General features: G+C 34.2%; 1 protein-coding gene and 1 long non-coding RNA gene across 5 annotated transcripts; both read left to right on the top strand.

Moving 5' to 3' along the window:
* The first annotated feature begins 593 nt into the window (after window positions 1-593).
* On the top strand, window positions 594-6,309 carry LOC111805556 (uncharacterized). Of its 4 annotated transcripts, none has more exons than XR_015422861.1 (4): window positions 594-708; window positions 1,612-1,747; window positions 2,775-2,916; window positions 3,004-3,859. It is a non-coding gene; the product is annotated as an uncharacterized LOC111805556 (long non-coding RNA). The 4 variants fall into 4 exon arrangements; XR_015422862.1 differs by lacking the exon at window positions 594-708 and adding an exon at window positions 764-831; XR_015422863.1 differs by lacking the exon at window positions 594-708 and adding an exon at window positions 6,200-6,309 and having other exon boundaries at window positions 774-1,747; window positions 3,004-3,131.
* Window positions 6,310-9,338: 3,029 nt separating this feature from the next.
* LOC111804786 (putative protein phosphatase 2C 34) lies at window positions 9,339-13,743 on the top strand. The gene is made up of 6 exons (XM_087128618.1): window positions 9,339-9,581; window positions 11,058-11,346; window positions 12,490-12,792; window positions 12,899-13,016; window positions 13,104-13,327; window positions 13,421-13,743. The coding sequence occupies exons 2-6, from the start codon at window positions 11,095-11,097 to the stop codon at window positions 13,619-13,621; spliced, it is 1,098 nt and encodes a 365-aa protein (XP_086984744.1). The 5' UTR covers window positions 9,339-9,581; window positions 11,058-11,094; the 3' UTR covers window positions 13,622-13,743.
* The last annotated feature ends 5,511 nt before the right edge of the window (window positions 13,744-19,254 follow it).

Here is a 19,254-nt window from a genome sequence, read left to right as displayed (position 1 = left end):
AGCTTTTTATTAATTTATTAAAAAAAAAAAACTAAAAACTAAAACTAAATAGATGAGGCTATGCTACACAAACATTTTGATCGGTACAAAAAGGACTATCTAAAGTACGAGATTTAGAAATGGGAACTGGTAATGGCTGCATATTCAATCGAGCACATGTGATTGAATCACTTGAATCACTTATAGAAGCTCGAGAAAGATTCTTTATACTAAACGTGTTTGCTTCAACTTCACCTGTCACTTGTGTCGTGTAGTGTAGCAAAACTACAAATCAAGTCTCACTAAGGAAGATTTTGGGCCCCAACAACAAAGGAACGAACATTTTTGGGGACAAGCCCACTTCTCAGTACTCGAATAGGAAAACAACAAAGGAACGAACATTTTTGGGGACAAGCCCACTTCCCATTACTCGAATAGGGAAATTCCTCGCACATAATTAAGGGAGCCATTGAAAGGTGACTAAAACATGAGAAACGGTAACTACCCGAGCTAACGATAGAATTAGAACACTTTTCTCCCAAGTCCCATTAAGGGTTCCAAAGTGGTTCTATAACAAATTTGAGCATATCTTAAGCCATAATTGGCCTGGTAATAATTTGGTTAAGGTGAAAAGATCAATGTTAATTAAATTTGATTCACAACCATTTTCAATAAGAAAAATTGGGCGCGAAGTCATAATTTGTGGTCATTTTGGGAGGCGCGAATCAGGTAAATGAGCGTGCTCTCTCGTTTGAAATTTCTGCGCTCCACTTCTTTGAGCAATTCGCCTTCTGCAATTATGGTGCTCGATTTTATCGAATCCATTATTTTGATCGTTTAAGATTGTTCTCGGTGGGACTTGCTTTTTTCATCTTTTTTTTCGCATTTCAATCCATTGTCCAGCTCATGATTCATCGGTAGAATTCATGTATTATCTTGTCTGGAATCCTTAGGGTTTTCACTTTTTGTTTCGATGCTGAGAAACAGATAAAGGAGCTGTAGCGTAGTCATTGATCTCTTGAATCCTTCATTTTAGTCCAAATGTAGTTCGAAGATTTTGTTTCCTTACTGGAATGCATGAGGAATCGTTTCCTAGTGGAACTTCACTGGATGGAGTTTATTGAGGTTTTGAGTTTCAAAATGACATGAAATGGACTTGTAATTTTGGAATTTTGACAATCGCTGCTTGATTGAACGACTTTCTGAACGTTTATAGATCATAATTCAATTTAGAGTCAGGGGTTGGATTCAAAAGCATTGAATTAAGATAGGAAACTGTGTAACTGTGAGATCCCACCTAGGTTGGAGAGAGGAACGAAACATTCTTTATAAGGGTGTAGAAACCTCTCTCTAGTAGACGCGTATTAAAACCGTGAGGCTAGCAGCAATACGTAACGGGCTAAAGCGGACAATATCTACTAGCAGTGGGATTGAGCTATTACAAATGATATCAGTGCTAGTGGACCTCTGGCGATTTGTGACATGTTATAGTAAAGAATAATGGTTGAAGGATGAATTCTTGAATTTGGAGGACTAGTTTAATAGTTACTCTATCATTTTATCTTCATTCTAAAGAGTTTATTGATTATTTACTATGATTTACATATCTTTCATATGGGATTTGACTTGCAGTAGAGATCAGAGTGCTTCTTGTAAGCAAGAGGATTGAACTGGATGGCTTCGGCTGCAACAAAATCAGGATTGAACCGGATGAAGCCATCTTCAAGGATGGGACTTCACTTAGTGTTACTGGAAAAGTAAAATTTAGGTAATGCTTTCGACAACTTTTTATATGGGCCCAAAAATTTGGGCTAAAACTGATAGTGGCTTAGACTTGATTGGTGCATTGATTCTTCTGGTAGATCTTGCTTGAATTTGTCATCTATAACTGTTTGTTTTAAATTTGGGCTGCCTTTATTTCCTTATCAATGCAATGATCCACTTGCATTTTCGTCTGGTATGCCTTTCTCAGAAACTAGATATTTAAAATCCATAGCTAAGGCACGGACCTACCATTTAGTTGAATCTGGGATCAACTCTGAAACGTAATCCATAGCTAAGGGACGGACCTACCACTTAATTGAAAATGGGGTCAACGTAATTTGACGGTGCTAACATCATATAATTCTCCTCTTACTCGATGTGAGAATAGATTATCTGTTGATGAATTGAAGTTAATCTTAATGTTCAAATAGTTCTTGATGTGTGAAGTCCCACATCGGTTAAGGAGGAGAAGGAAACATTCTTTATAAAGGGGTGGAAACCTCTCCTTAGTAGATGTGTTTTAAAAACCTTAACGGGAAGCCCGAAAGGGAATATCCAAAGAGGACAATATCTACTAGCGGTGAGCTTGGGCTGTTTACAGAAAATGGGATCAACTTTGAAACGTAATTTGATAGTGCTAACATCATATAATTCTCCTCTTACTCATATAATTCTCCTCTTACTCGATGTGAGAACAGATTATGTGAGATCCCACATCGGTTGGGGAGGAGAACAAAACATTCTTTATCAGGGTGTGGAAACCTCTCCCTAGCAAACGTGTTTTAAAAACCTTGAGGGGAAACCTGAAAGGGAAAGCCCAAAGAAGTCAATATCTGCTAGGTGTGGACTTTGGCTGTTACAGAGCTTTTTAGTAATTGAAGTTACTTAATGTTCAAATAGTTATTGATGTATTGTTTTGATTTACTGTCAAGGGGTAGATGACTGAAATACTTTTGAATCTTTGAACTGTTTCCTTTCCCTCAACTTTTTCTGTGACAATGAAAATAATTATCATCTGTTCTTCAAGACAGACTAATGGAGTTTTCTGTAGAGACAACCATGGCAGTAATTGTCGATGGAAATATTAGCTTGATGATCTGATAGAATTTAGCATTCGCATTGGCTTCATATATCAATTTATTGGTGAACTACTTGTTGGGTCTTGATAATGAGGTGAATTGCCATTGAATTAGGACCACCTTTCTATTTCTCTGTCTTGCATTCACACACAAGAGTCTTAAATGGTGCTTGTATCTTCAGGCAACTCTGCAGGCACGTGTTGGCTGGAATGTTGATGGCATTGACCTCATCAGTCCCTGCAGCTGTTAAGACAATTTCAGGTTGATCGCTTGAAGAAGAGGACAAATTAGTTCACTTTTCGCTTTGAGGTGAGTCTCTCATGCCTTTCACCGACTAAGGTAATCCAGCTAATTATTGTCTTTGAAATGTCAAAAGTAGAAATGACTGTTTACTTTTTTATTTTGCATGCTTTAAACAAGATCTCGGTAGGTGAACTACTTTTTCACTAATATCATGTGTTGAATAAATATTTTGCTGTCGGAACTAGAGCTTTTGTACATATTGTTAAGATTCCACGTTGGTTGGAGAGGGGAACGAAATATTTTTTATAAGAGTGTGGAAATCTCTCCTTAGCAAACGCGTTTTAAAACCTTGAGAGGAAGCTTGGAAGAGAGCCCAAAGAGAACAATATCCGTTAAGCAGTGGGTTTGAGCTGTTACAAATGGTGTCAGAGCTAGACACCGGGCTATGTGCCAGCGAAGAGGCTGGGCCCGAAGGGGGGTGGATTGTGAAGTCCCATATCGGTTGGGGAGGGGAACGAAACATTTTTTGTAATGGTGTGGAAACCTCTCCCTAGTATATGCGTTTAAGAACCTTGAGTGAAACCCCAGAAGGAAAAACCCAAGGAGTACAATATCTGCTAGCGGTGGGCTTATTCTATTACAAATGCTATCAGAGCCAGACATCGGGCAATGTGCCAACGAGGAAGTTGGGCCCTGAAGGGGGATGGATTGGAGGGTCCCACATTGATTAGAGAGGGGAACGGGTGCCAGCGAGGACGCTGGACCCTAAAGGGGGTCGATTGTGAGATCCCACATCAGTTAGAGAGGACATTCTTTATAAAGGTGTGGAAACCTCTCCCTAGTAGACACGTCTTAAAACCTTGAGGAAAAAACCAGAAAGAAAAAACTAAAAGAGAATAATATATGCTAGCGGTGTACTTAGGATGTTACAAAATGAGAGCGTACTAACAAAACTAATGTCTATCATTACTTCTGAATGACCCTATTCTTGTTATCTTTTCTTACATTAAAAGCTTTCTAAGATCTGGTAAGAGAGACGGTATTGCCCTTTTCGTGTCTAAAAATGTCACAGTCAAGAGTAGGGAACATTATCTTTAATGTAAATGCTTTCATTTTTGGCTTGGGAACAAGAATTCAGTTGTGGCCAAGCAAAGAAAGGGGAGAAAATGTATCAAATAATCGAAGTTACGCGTTGAACATTCTAAAACCATTATTGTTTTGGCCACTTGGTTGGTAGAAAAAGACACCCACACTGTGACTAATAGGACTAGAGAGGTATGGGATAGGTTCCGTCCTTTACAGTTTTGTGGACTTCATCATGATCCAATCTCATTGATTTGGTTCATTATGAATTGAGAACACATCTAAATAAAAGTGATCCCGATGGTAGGATGACTAAAAAAAACTTAAAAGAATTGAAAGTCAGTACTTATACCAACAATGTGTACTTTTTTTTATGGTAACTCAAGTATAGGAACTCCAAAGTTAGACATGCTTTACTTGGAACAATTCTATGTTGGGTGATCTTATGGGAATTTTTCTAGGATACATGTGAGTGAGGACAAAACATGCTAGAAAAACTCGTGTTGGTATGTATTGATAGTTTTCACTGTTAGAAGTGAGGTAGTGAGGTGTAACAACATAACCATGTCACATGGGATGCAGGAGAATGTCAGAGCACATAAATGCCGAATCCTAGATATGGGTCGTTACATTACCATTCTATCTTTGTGCAATCGGAACGAAGTATACAAAATCTTCTATGTTCCACTATGGTTTGCTTGCTTCTCAAGCTTTTATTATCATAATAAGGGAGTTTAGATGGTGACTTCCACCAAATCTCTTTGATCTTATTTCTAGAATTTAGTAGATTTCATTAGTTCATTCTTTTTTTCAATGGAATTTTAGTTGTTGACAAAAAAAAAAAAAAAAAAAAAAAAAAAAAAAAAAAAAAAAAACCTTCAATTTAGAGGCTGTGAATCTTGAATAGGGCTTAGATTAGGGTTTGGCCAATAAGAACACAAAACCAACCCACATGAGTTCATAGCTTTGTTGACCAAATTTGTCAAATTTTGTGTGCAATAAACTTAAATTCTTGTGAGTAATTATGAGCCAACAAATATGAAGTAATTTACAAGTTCACTCTTTTTGCCCTAACCCCACTTGTAGAAAACATAAACCCTTTTTGAGTGATCATCTCCGAGTTTTAATAATGATTTAAGAATTAGGTTATAAATTGTAACCGTTCAAACCCACCGCTAGTTGGTATTATTTTCTGGGCTTACTAGAGAGAGGTTTATACACTCTTATAAGAAATGATTCGTGGAGGCCACTGTCCTCGCTGGTACACTATCTGGTGCTTGGCTTTGATACTATTTGTAATAGCCCAAGTCCATCGCAAGTTGATATTATCTTTGTTAGGCTTTCACTCTTGGGCATCCCTTCAAAGTTTTAGAACGTGCTAGGGAGAGGTTTTTACGCTCTTACGAGATATGCTTCGTTCCCCTCTATAACAGATGTGGGATCTCATATAAATATTCTATTAAAAACGTTTTAAAAAATCTAAATTAAGTTTTTGAAAAACTAAAAACTAGTTTATTATATTTTTTTTATAGAAATTGTGCACAATTTTCAAAAATTGAATATTAAAAATGAAATTGTTTCCAAATGTTTTCAAACCCTTAAAATAGTTTATAAAGTTATTTTTTTTCAGTAAATATGATTTTATAAAAATAAAAAAAACAAGTTTTTTACAAGACTTCTTTACAAATAGTATTTATAAATTATTGGAACTTCGAAAATTTAAGGAGCTTAGTTTTTATTAGTCATACATTTATTTTAATTAAAATAGTTTTTTTTTTTCTTTTCTAGTGAACGAAACTCGGTAGGATTTTTTTTTAATTAAAAAAATAGTGTTTTTTTTAGAATTTTTTTTTATTTTGATGCTATTTAAATCAGGAAAATAGAAAATATGTTTTTTTAAAAAAAGAAATAAATGTAGAGTAATTCAGTTTAGACTAGCTATGTTATTTATTTTGATTTTTTTAATATTTTTATATAAATATATATATATATATATATATTTTATATAAATCAATAATGTAGATTGAATATACTGCCAAATATTTGGGCAGCTTCTGGATGTCGGCATGTGCTGCCTGCACCGCCCCACGTGATTGTTTACTTGGAAAAAAATTACGTGTCTTTTTCTCATTTGCTAAAATTTACGCTTATGTGGGACCCCTTTTTAATCAAAATCAAAATTATTTTTAACAAAATACCCAAAATGCCCCTCTCTTTCTTCGAGGGACAATATCTTATAGCTAGTTAGAATTTTAACACTCTAGTTGTTGGAGGGTTAGAATGGTCATTATGGTGTTTGTACTCGACCTCCAATAATATAATTACATTGACCGCTAGGTTAATCTTGATTTCAAATACTCTTGTTGTGAACTCCTAGTTACATTTTGTCGGTAGCTTTTCCTAAATTGTCTCACGTGGTTTATTTCATAGGTATCCAATGAAGTTATAATGTTGCTACTGTTAAACATGAAGGATCCATCCACAAGGGTGTTTTGACACTATTTATAAAGTATAAAAGTTATGTCGTGTGAAACAAATTAATCATAAGTGTGTCTCTACCAATTATCCTCCAGCAAAAGGTCGTTCGTGTTTTTTAGGTGATAAATAATCCAATAGAATGGAGAAAATATAATTATTAGGAGCTTCGTTCTTTTTCTAATAATTTTATAATTAGACTTTTTTTTTCCTACTAATGAAATGTAATAAATGTTTTGTTTGATTTAGAGTATTATTTAACAAAAAGATATAAAATAAGCATGAGTTTAGAAATAATAGTAAATCTTTTTTTAAAAAGAAAATAATCTTAATTACAACAATATATAAATTACTTTTTTTTTATAATATTATTGATGTGACAATTAAAACTTGTGGCTGAAATTTGCGGTTGATTTTTCTTTTTCAGTCAAAAAAGTGTGGGACCCAATAATATTGGAATAAAGACCATCCATTGGCGTACACGTGTAGAGCTTTAAAAGGTGGAGTGTACCAAAATAAAGGTGTGAATGATTACACCCAAACACAACCCAACCCTTTCTCTCTATAAGATTTGGATAATAACTATGGACCACAATCCCAAAGGAAGGGACTTTCGCAAATCTTCCTCCCCAACAAAAAAGGAAGTTGGACTGTGGGCCCCACTTATTATTTTTCTTATTATTATTATTATTATTATTATTATTATTATTATATTTCATTAAAGGATAAAAATGATAAATGGTTGATAATATGTTTAAACAATATTCATTGAATTTAAAAGGTAGCATTGACATCTTTTTAATGTTATTTTTTAAAATTTATGAGTATTTTTTAAATGTGTTTTTGAAAATTATAAAAAAAATATATAATATATATTTTTTAAAGTTTTTAAAAAAAAAATTAAGAGGTTAACCAAACTTTTGAAAATTTAATGATATTTTTTAAATTCGATGGTATTTTTAAAACAATATATTAACTGCTTCCATCTAAAATTAATAGGTAGCATTTTTTTTTGGTAAGTTAAGGATAATTTTGAAATAAAGTACAAATTTTTTTAATCGTCTTTAATGATTAATGAAATTAATATTATGAAATAAATAAAATAGATTATCCAAATATATACCTTTCCAATTGTAACGATGGAATGAATCCCATCCCTCTAAAGTGGCTTTAAATTTCATTTATAATTCATTTTTTCTCCACTCTTCTTTATCCAATATAAAATATTAGAAAAAAAAAAAAAGAATATATTTTAATAGCTTTTAATTTATAATTTTAATAGTTTATTTGAAATTTTTGTGGCCTTATCACAAAAAGGGAAGGGAATAAGCAAATATCGTAATAATTATAGTTTATTTTAACATTTTCATTAATGAATGGGGTAAAAATAATTATAGATTTAAGGATACAACTTTAAATCATAATTAAATATAAAGTATTTTATCAATTTATTCCAACATAATTTAGTCGATAATGCAACTTGATCTGTCGTGGCTCGAAGCTCCTGACATTTCAAAATCAAAACTATATTGATTTTATTGAGCTCTCGTGTGTTGAGGTGTTTTCATGCAACACTACAAGTAGAGATGTTTATTTAACCTGTAGAGCTCGGACCCATAGGAATTTGCTCTAAACAGAATGAGAATCCCTGTTTAAACGGGGAATAAAGGAGAAATGAGGTTGCAGATGGAGATTATATTTCCCGACCCACTATGTCTAAATCTTCACCTCACCCTAACTCAAATTTCAATATTACAACATAATTTTTCACATTTTTCATATGGTAAATAAAAAATTAGAACATTGTTAGATTTATTAAGACATTTTTGCGTTTTTAATAGAAATAATAATAATTTTTACAATAATTATTTAAGTGACACGTTTATAAATGATAGGTAATTATTATTTTTTAATTGACAAAATATTTAAAAGATAACATATTTTAATTAATGAGAATTTTCAATTATAATAATAAAATAATTACGAGACTTAAATGTGGTTCTTACGAGGCTTCTTGAAACCATATATTAATGGGATTTGATATTTTCGTCTCTTATCTTCCACGTGTGACCAAAATTATTAAAAAGTGTGTTAAATTTTATCTATAAAATACGTGTCAATTATTTATTGGTTCACTCAAAGATATTTTTTTTTTTTTGGTTCATTTATATTTTTTAAACGTTTAAATGATGAAATTTGTTATGGGTATTAAAAATATTAAAAATTATATTTATTTTTAATACAAGTAAAAATATTAAATTACATTTTAAAGATTAAAAAAAAAAAAAGAATTATATTCCGATAATTTTATTTTTTTCATATTAACAAACTAATAAATAATTATATTCCGTTTGTGACAAATATTTTATTTTCTTAAAAGAAGTATATACCTAATTTGGAAGAACGTACTGATATATTATATACTTTTAATTTTAAATTAGTGAAGAATTATATGGTGCCGTTTTTTAATTACTTGGTAAATAGATCGCCACGTGTATGTTGGGTTTCTTGAAAGAAGCGTTGGATTTTAATATTTAAATTAGTGTAATAAAAAATTATTAATCTTTTAGTTTAATTTAGTAGTTCAAAATTTTAAAAATTTATAATTTTAAGAAATTAGTTGATTTATTAAATATAAATTTTATTTTATTTTATTTATATTTTTGGTCAAATAACTGAATAAGGAAAAGATTATATACAGTTAACCGGTCGATTAGAGTTTTCGTCGTTTCTCCGTTTTCTTATTTCTTGCATAAATCTTCACCGATTCCAAATTATTTCTTCTTTTTCTTATGGATTCTGATCGATTTCTCCTCTTCTTCACTCAAACTGCTGATCCAGTTCGTCGGAATCCCCTCCGCCGCCCTGTTTTACGGCGATTTTCTCGTATTCCGCCTCTGTAAGCTGCTTCACTCGTCTACCATTATCCTGGACTTGGATTTTTTCTGAGAAATCAAGGTTGTTTTTCTGGGTTCTTTTTTTTATCCCTTTGCTTTGTTTGAGTTCTGGATTTTGAATGCGTTGTTTTTGGTTGTATATGAAACTGTTGACAGAATCGAAGAAATGAAATCTGGGTTTTGTTGTCTTGTCCGCAATTTTTCTCTCCATTGTGTTTGTTTGTTTGTTTGGTTGTCGAGAAAATTTGAATTGATTTTCTTGTCTTACAGCTTTTGTGGGATTGTTTGTTCTAAAGGATTGTGCAATTTGTAGCACTGAATGAAGAGATTTTTCAATTTAGAGTGTTAGCATATGAAAGTATATGAATCTGTTCTGCAAATCTTAGCATATACTTTTGTTTGGGAGCTGAGAAAAGTTCAAAAGAAGATATTGTCCTCTTTGAGCTTTTACGCTTTTACGGGTGTTTTGTTCTCCTCTCCAACCAATATGGGATCTCACAATCCAGCCTCGACCCCATTTGGGGCCAGTGTCTTCGCTGGTACTCGTTCCCTTCTTCCAATCGATGTGGAACCCCTCCAATCCACCCCTTTTGAGGTCCAGTATCCTTGATGGCACACTGCCTCGTGTCCACCTCCTTCGGAGCTCAGCCTCCTCGCTAGCACATCGCCCGGTGTCTGGCTTTGATACCATTTGTAGGCCCAAATCCACCACTAGCTGATATTTTTCTCTTTGGGCTTTCTTTTATAAAGGGTGTTTTGTTCTTCTCCCCAACCAATGTGGGATCTCACAATCCACCCCTATTCGTGGCCCAGCATCCTCATTGGTACTCGTTCCCTTCTTCCAATTGATGTGGGACTTCCCCAATCCACCCTTTTGCTGACACACCGTCTCGTGTCCACCCCCTTCAAAGCTCAGCCTCCTCACTAGCACATCGCCCGTTGTCTGGCTTTGATACCATTTGTAATGGTCCAAGTCCACCGCTAGCCGATATTGTCCTCTTTGGACTTTCCCTTTCGGGCTTCCCCTCAAGATTTTTAAAACGCATCTACTAGGGAGAGATTTCCACACCCTTATAAAGAGTGTTCGTTCTCCCCCCAACCAACGTGGGATCTCTGATGAGAGGCTTCAAGTGGATTGATTTTTTATGTTTATCCAAGGCAAGTTGGGGATAGAAAATTGGTCAACTTTCCAGAATTCTTGTCCTTTTTGTCTTACATTTATGCTTTTCCTCTAAATTTAATAGCCTTCCTGTGAGTTCTTTACAATATTCTTTGAGGTTTCAGCTGTTTATTGAGAAATCTTGTGATAATGGCTTACAAATTCACTGTGACATGTCATTCCTGTTATAAAAAAGTATAAGATTCTTAACTTTCTGAGTCAGATCTTGTTCTTTACTCAATGAAACCACTCCTTTTGACTGTCCTGTTCTTACGTTTAGTGGCTTGAAGCTGTTATGCAAAACACCTTTCCCTTTATTCCTTTTCTAATCCATAGTTTTCTTTGGATTTAACTGATCATAAGCTGTTTGATGTTCAGAAGCTGATTCTTTAGGAGAATTGAAATTTCAAAGCTGATGGGGCATTTCTCCACCATGTTCAATGGGCTAGCAAGGTCGTTTTCCTTCAAGAAAGGTAGAAACTCGGCGAGTCTAGTTGACGAGGGAGGGCGAGAAGCTGCAAAAGCCATGATCAAGGATGCGAAAAGGAAAGACTCGATATTGTGCACCACTGGTGTCGTCAATGCCGAAGGTTCGAATACTTTTGCTTCGGTGTTCTCAAAAAAAGGCGAAAAAGGAGTTAACCAAGATTGCTGCATTGTGTGGGAGGTATGAGAATTAAATGAACAATGTGAAGTTTTTGAGGTTTTTTTTATTGGTGTAATAGCCTAAACCCATTGCTAGCAGATATTGTCCTCTTTGAGTTTTACCTTTCGGGCTTCCCCTTAAGGTTTTTAAAATGCGTCTATTAGGGAGAGGTTTCCACGCTCTTATAAGGAATTCTTCGTTCTCCTCTCCAACGAACGTGGATCTCACAATTCACCCATTTGGGGGCCCAACGTCCTCGTTGGCACACCGTCCAGTGTCTGGCTCTTATACCATTTATAACAGCCCAAGCCCAAGCCCACCGCTAGCAGATATTATCCTTTTGGCCTTTCCCTTTCGGGATTCCTCTCAAGGTTTTTAAAACGCGTCTGCTAGGGAGAGGTTTCCACACTTTTATAAGGAATGCTTCGTTCCGCTCTCTAATCGATGTGGGATCTCACAATCCACATATTTGGGGGCCTAGCGTCCTCGCTGGTATACCTCCCAGTGTCTGGCTCTGATACCATTTATAACAGCCCAAGCCCAAGCCCACTGCTAGCAGATATTATCCTTTTGGCCTTTCCCTTTCGGGATTACCCCCAAGGTTTTTAAAACGCGTCTGCTAGGGAGAGGTTTCCACACTTTTATAAGGAATGCTTCGTTCCGCTCTCTAATCGATGTGGGATCTCACAATCCACCTATTTTGGGGGCCTAGCGTCCTCACTGGTACACCACCCAGTGTCTGGCTCTGATACCATTTATAACAGCCCAAGCCCAAGCCCACCGCTAGCAGATATTATCCTTTTGGCCTTTCCCTTTCGGGATTCCTCTCAAGGTTTTTAAAACGCGTCTGCTAGGGAGAGGTTTCCACACTTTTATAAGGAATGCTTCGTTCCGCTCTCTAATCGATGTGGGATTTCACAATCCACCTATTTTGGGGGCCTAGCGTCCTCGCTGGTACACCACCCAGTGTCTGGCTCTGATACCATTTATAACAGCTCAAACCTACCGCTAGCAGATATTGTCTTTTTTGGATTTTCCCTTTTGGGCTTCCCTCAAGGTTTCTAAAACGCGTCAGCTAGAGAGAGGTTTTCAAACCCTTATAAAGAATGCTTATGCTTCGTTCTCTGTTGCAATATAAAACTGGTTGTTTTTTTGTGTGCGTAGGAATTTGGATGCCAAGAAGACTTGATATTTTGTGGGGTTTTCGATGGGCACGGACCGTGGGGTCATTTCGTTGCGAAGGCGGTAAGAGAATCGATGCCACCATCTTTGCTGTGCCATTGGCAGCAAGGACTTGCTCAAGCTTTCCTCAACCCGGAATTGGATTCAGAAAAGAAGCATCAGCGGTTCGACATATGGAAGCATTCCTATTTAAGAACTTGTGCTGCCATCGATCACGAACTCGAGCAGCACCGTAAAATCGATACGTTTTACAGTGGAACAACTGCACTGTCCATTGTTAAACAGGTAAAATGTTCTTATATAGGAGGAGTATCATAATCAAATGTGCATGGTTTATGTTTCACTTGCCTGAATTGAATGTTAAAATCCAATTGTATTCTTTACTTTCCAGGGCGAGCTAGTCGTTTTAGCCAACGTTGGCGACTCCCGAGCAGTCTTGGGTACTACTTCTGATGATGGAAGTGTAGTACCGGTTCAGCTCACCGTCGACTTCAAACCGAACCTACCTCGTTAGTCTCGCTTTTCTCTCTATCTCTATATCGAAAATGGAAAAGTAGTTGAACTTTGTTCACTTATTCATCTTTAACTATCTGTAGAGGAGGCCGAGCGGATACTTCAATGCAATGGGAGGGTGTTTTGTTTAAATGACGAGCCGGGTGTTCATAGGGTCTGGCTTCCGAACGAGGAAACGCCCGGGTTGGCGATGTCGAGAGCCTTCGGTGATTATTGTATTAAAGAATTTGGACTCATTTCTGTGCCAGAAGTTACATATAGAAGTATAACCAGCAGAGACCAATTCATTATATTGGCAACTGATGGGGTAAGAAGAACGATCGAAAAACAACGACGTCCCGAAAACGTCGAAAACTGTGTGGTTGAAATAACGTCCTCTTCTTTATGTTCGTTTTGTTAGGTATGGGATGTTGTCACCAACCAAGAAGCAGTGGAGATTGTATCATCGACACTGGATAGAACGAAATCGTCGAAACGTCTGGTCGAGTGTGCTGTTCGGGCATGGAAACGGAAGAGACAAGGCATCGCAATGGATGATATGTCAGCTATCTGCCTCTTCTTCCACTCATCAGAGCAAGAACATCACCTTGTAACTTATTAGCATTTCAATAGTTTTTTTTTGGAAGACTTGAGCCTTGCTTGGAAACCAAAATAGATTAAAATTTTGATGTTAAAATTTTAGCGGGCTAAACTTATAATTTAACCGACAATATAATTTCAAGACGGGTACGAGGTTAGGTCGAACAAAAATGAACAATACTTTGCTAGCTCGAATGCCACTAGGTTCTTGCAACCTACCGAGCTAGAAAAAAGAAACTTTAAAATAAATAATTTTTCGTATGATAATTTGACCACCTCGACCAAGAATCTATTACTGTTCTTGTTTTCGATCCTACGTTATGTCCAAATAAGTCGTGTAGTTTTCTATATCCGTGTAGAATTTAAATTAAATGAAAGCAAATTAACTTTAGGACAAGTGGGATAGAGAAAATGACATTTTTTTTATAGTATATGATTCTTAGTGCACAACATGATGACATAAGAATGGATTACTTTTTGCATACAAATTGGTCATTTTAAATAATTTCCAAGGTGACAAAGTTCAAATTGGTCGTGAAATCCATGTAATGGATCTTCAAATCTAATGTTTTTTTTTTTTTTTTTTTGTCCTTCTAAAGTTTGACATTTTGAATATTTTGGTCCTTATTTTTATTTACGGGTGTACATGAATTCCGTTGAAAAAATCTTTTGGACCAGTAAAAAAATTTGGATTTGTTAGGTTGTGACTCAAGCAACTTGAATAGAGTTTTAAAATTTTTTGGATTGGTTAGGTTGGTGACTCAAGCAACCTGAATAGAGTTTTCAAAAAATTTGGATTGGTTTGGTTTGGTGACTCAGGCAATCTGAACAGAGTTTTCAAAATTTTTGGATTGGTTAGGTTGGTGACTCAAGCCACCTGAATAGAGTTTTCAAAAATTTTGGATTGGTTAGGTTAGTGACTAAGCAACCTGAATAGAGTTTTAAAAAATTTTGGATTGGTTTGGTTGGTGACTCAAGCAACCTGAATAGAGTTTTCAAAAATTTTGGATTGGTTTGGTTGGTGACTCAAGCAAGCAACCTGAATAGAGTTTTCAAAAATTTTGGATTGGTTTGGTTGGTGACTCAAGCAACCTGAATAGAGTTTTCAAAAATTTTGGATTGGTTTGGTTGGTGACTCAAGCAAGCAACCTGAATAGAGTTTTCAAAAATTTTGGATTGGTTTGGTTGGTGACTCAAGCAACCTGAATAGAGTTTTCAAAAATTTTGGATTGGTTTGGTTGGTGACTCAAGCAAGCAACCTGAATAGAGTTTTCAAAAATTTTGGATTGGTTTGGTTGGTGACTCAAGCAACCTGAATAGAGTTTTCAAAAATTTTGGATTGGTTTGGTTGGTGACTCAAGCAAGCAACCTGAATAGAGTTTTCAAAAATTTTGGATTGGTTTGGTTGGTGACTCAAGCAACCTGAATAGAGTTTTCAAAAATTTTGGATTGGTTTGGTTGGTGACTCAAGCAAGCAACCTGAATAGAGTTTTCAAAAATTTTGGATTGGTTTGGTTGGTGACTCAAGCAACCTGAATAGAGTTTTCAAAAATTTTGGATTGGTTTGGTTGGTGACTCAAGCAAGCAACCTGAATAGAGTTTTCAAAAATTTTGGATTGGTTTGGTTGGTGACTCAAGCAACCTGAATAGAGTTTTCAAAAATTTTGGATTGGTTTGGTTGGTGACTCAAGCAAGCAACCTGAATAGAGTTTTCAAAAATTTTGGATTGGTTTGGTTGGTGACTCAAGCAACCTGAATAGAGTTTTAAAAAATTTTGGATTGGTTAGGTTAGTGACTCAAGCAACCTGAATAGAGTTTTAAAAAATTTTGGATTGGTTTGGTTGGTGAGCCTAAATAAAGTTCTCAACCAAACTCAATTGATTTTGTTGTACCGTTGTTCTTTTTTTATATATAGAATTATTTTAAAAATTATAGTTATCCACAATACATGTTACATTGATAACTAAAATTTCATTAAATCCAAATATCAAATAACATCGGTTACAAATGTTAAGTATTCTTAATCTTTTTAAGTAAGCTAGGGTTGAGTTGTATTCCAATCTTCGACCAGATCAAAACAATTTCAACTCGCAAATTGAACTGAATTTTCGAGTTTTTCAAAAATTCAACCCAATCCAAACCGATAAAAATCTAACTCAACTCAACGATTATAATTTGGGTTAGATAGTCCAAGTTGGTCGAGTTATTCCTAGTTTCTCGATTGAACTTTAAAATTTGTTCTTAAAATCCCCCTAAAAGATTTTTTTTTTCTCTTGTTAAAATATGAAAGTATACATGATATTATTTACAATATCATGTTCACACACGTACGGTAATTGACGTGTAAAATTTGATTACGTAAACGAGAGTAACAATATCTTTTGACAAGGAATAAATTGTAACAATAATTTGAATATTTTATATAATTTAATCTAGTAATTAATTTTAATTGTTTTTCACATCGAATAAAATGATTTATTGAGAAAATATATCTTCGTGTTTTTTTTTTAATTGAAAGTAACCTATTTTCAAAAATAATATTGTTAAAATAAATAATATACGAATCTTTTTCACTTTCAATATTATCTTCATATTTGATCTAAAATAGAAATCTATTAAATTGTTCGGATGAAAATTTGGTTGAACATGACGTAACAGCAATATAGATCGAAAGTTAAAACTCGAACACAACCCATCGTTCCTATTCACCGTCACACCCATTTCAGGTCCCAAATTTCCTTTCAAAATTCTAACGAATATCTACTCACAACTCAAAAATTAGTCGACCGTTGCCATTTAAGTTTTTTTTTTTTTTTGGCATATTTCTAAATTTTTATTTTATTTAACCCAAAAAAAAAAAGCAACCATTTTATGGACAATTTTTTTTTTTATTTATAAAAGTTGTGTATGATTGAGTAATTATTCATAAACATAATTTCAAAATAATAAAAAAAAAATCAAATATTCATAAACATAATTTCAAAATAAAATATTCATAAACATAATTTCAAAATAATAAAAAAAAATTATCAAATAAAAGTTTTTGAGAAAAATACAATAATACAAAAATAGAAATCAGTATTGATGATTGATGGAGCCCACCAAAGATATTGTGATGATTTAGAGAGTATTGATGATCGATCATTAAACCATTTATAGGAATGTCCGTAGAGGATTACTACCTTTATTTAAAAATAAAATAAAAAAAAAAGGTGAAAGGGACATTTAATATCCCTTTTCATTTCCCTTCATAGTTTTTTTCTAGGTCAATTTTTCATTAATCAACCCATTTTTTCTTACCATTAATCTCATCATTGTACCATATGGTAAATCAAATGACGTCGATGTATAAAACGACACGTGCCAATTTGTGAAAGCGAGACTGTGATATTCCTCGTACTTTCACTCTATTTTGTTTTTTTTACGTCATAAATTAAAATTTCTAAATACGATAATAGATTCAGCCTTTTAAATCCATGTAACTTATCTATATTTGACCGTTTAATTTTATTCTACAGGCGTGCCTCGTGAAGTAGGTTTGAAAAGTAAACCAGGTTAAAAACGTCTTGTACTATCTCTTTTGCAATTGTCGGAATATATTAAACGTCTTGTGTTAATTTGAAATATTAAAAAAATAATCATAAATAAAATTAATGATTAATTGGATTTCACCAAAACAGGGTGTTTGAAACCGTGAGGTTGATGGTGATAGGTAACGGGCCAAAGTGGACAATATCTACTGGCTATGGGTTTGGGTCATTATAAACGGTATCAGGCTAGACACTGGGCGGTGTGCTAGCAAGAACAATGGGTCCCCAATGGAGGTGGATTCTGAGATCTCACATCGGTCGGAGAGGTAAATGAAGCATTCCTTATAAGGATGTGAAAATTTCTCTCTAGTAAACGCATTTTAAAACCGTGAGATTGACATCGATATGTAATGAGCCAAAACGAACAATATTTTGTAACAACCCAAAGCCACAACTAGCAAATATTATCCGTTTTAGCCCGTTACGTATCTTCGTCAGCCTCACAGTTGGTTTTAAAACATGTCTACTGGGAAGAGATTTTTCGTTCCCCTCTCCGACTATTGAACTTACACTAAATAATTAGGCTGAATTAAAAAAACAACTAAACTCAACCCACCAATACTCTTACACTAAATAGTTAGTTAGGTTATATTCCCTCTATTTTCTTCCAAATAAAATATTTAGTATGATTCAAGTTCTACGACTTCTCTAATTGTAACTATATACATGCCCCTAAAAAAAATTAAAAAAAATAAGACGTCCTAGAAGTAAGAAAATATTGAAAACGGTTGAGTATTAGACATATATAACCCGTCTAATGTGGTTAGACATGCATGTATGAACACGAACATGCAACATGCATTTATGGGACCTGAATCGTTACGTTATGTGACTAGTGTGGACAATGAACTCATTTTATTGGACTGTACCAATTCTCTAGTTGTGTATAAGCGGGAGCCTTAGGAGACCGTACCTTTACAGATAGAAAATGACACTCATAGAGCTGAGCCGAGCCGAGCCGAGCCCAACTTTACAACATTGTAATATGAAATAAAATGGAAAATTGCTACTTACTTTTGAATGAAATTTTCGACAAAGATTAATTGTCCTTCGGTTTACGAGACCTCAATCCAATTCCAAAATATTCTTCAATTCGAAATGGCCTCTAAACTTCCCACAACAATTTAAATTGAAACTCGAAAAAAAGATCGATAAACAGTTGACGTACAAAATTTCTCGAACTCATGAATCTAAGTCAATAAGGAATTATGGAGATAAGGATTAAAATTAGAAGCCGGAATGTGAACAAAGAAGGCTTCCCCGTCCCCTGCCCTACAAAGATCTCTAAACAAAGGTTAGAGTGCAAAGAAACTATGACTAAGTTTTACAAGCAAAAAAATTTAACGTTAAGAATTTTAATATTATTATTATCATAATAAGTCAGCCATAGAGACTAGATTTAAGAACTTTTTAATTAATAATGTATATAATTATAAACTATAGTTATTAAAGTAAATATTAGGTTAAAATTAAAAGCTTAATTATTATTAAATAATTTATGAACACGTTAAAAAATTTATATAACCATTATATATGTTATATTATACATGTTTTAATTTAAAAAAAAAATAATAATATGGGATTATAATATAATCCATTTCAATTTTCCACGATATCATCTCGCGATAAATTGAAATATTTACTCCACAAAAATAAATTAAATTTAAAAGAAACACTTTATATCACTATCATCGTGACGTCACCACAACGCGCGTAGCATGTGATTCGCACCCACTCACCCTCCACGCTCTCTCTAAGGCGCGTGGGAAACTAGTAAACAAAATCCCTCCACGTGGCATATAAATCTGGTCCCGAAGCCGTGGGCCCCTACTTGAAAGGACATACAACTAGTTCTAAGCTTTTAATTTTAATTTTTATTTATTTTTTTACTTTTTAAAATTTTTAATTTAAAAAAGAGATTAAAATTCCCACCCACTAGAAACCTTATCCTTTTATATAATGAGACAAATGATGTTTCATTATTTTGAACAAAAATTTAATGTAAATAATAAAAATAAATAAATATATTTATTTATTTATTTAATATGTTTAGTTGAGACGTGCA

The sequence above is a fragment of the Cucurbita pepo genome, chromosome 11, assembly GCF_057944985.1.
Source record: "Cucurbita pepo subsp. pepo isolate OVF chromosome 11, ASM5794498v1, whole genome shotgun sequence".
NCBI lineage: Eukaryota > Viridiplantae > Streptophyta > Magnoliopsida > Cucurbitales > Cucurbitaceae > Cucurbita > Cucurbita pepo.
The sequence above is the reverse complement of the archived record's forward strand: the minus strand, read 5'-3'. Positions and strand labels throughout refer to the sequence as shown.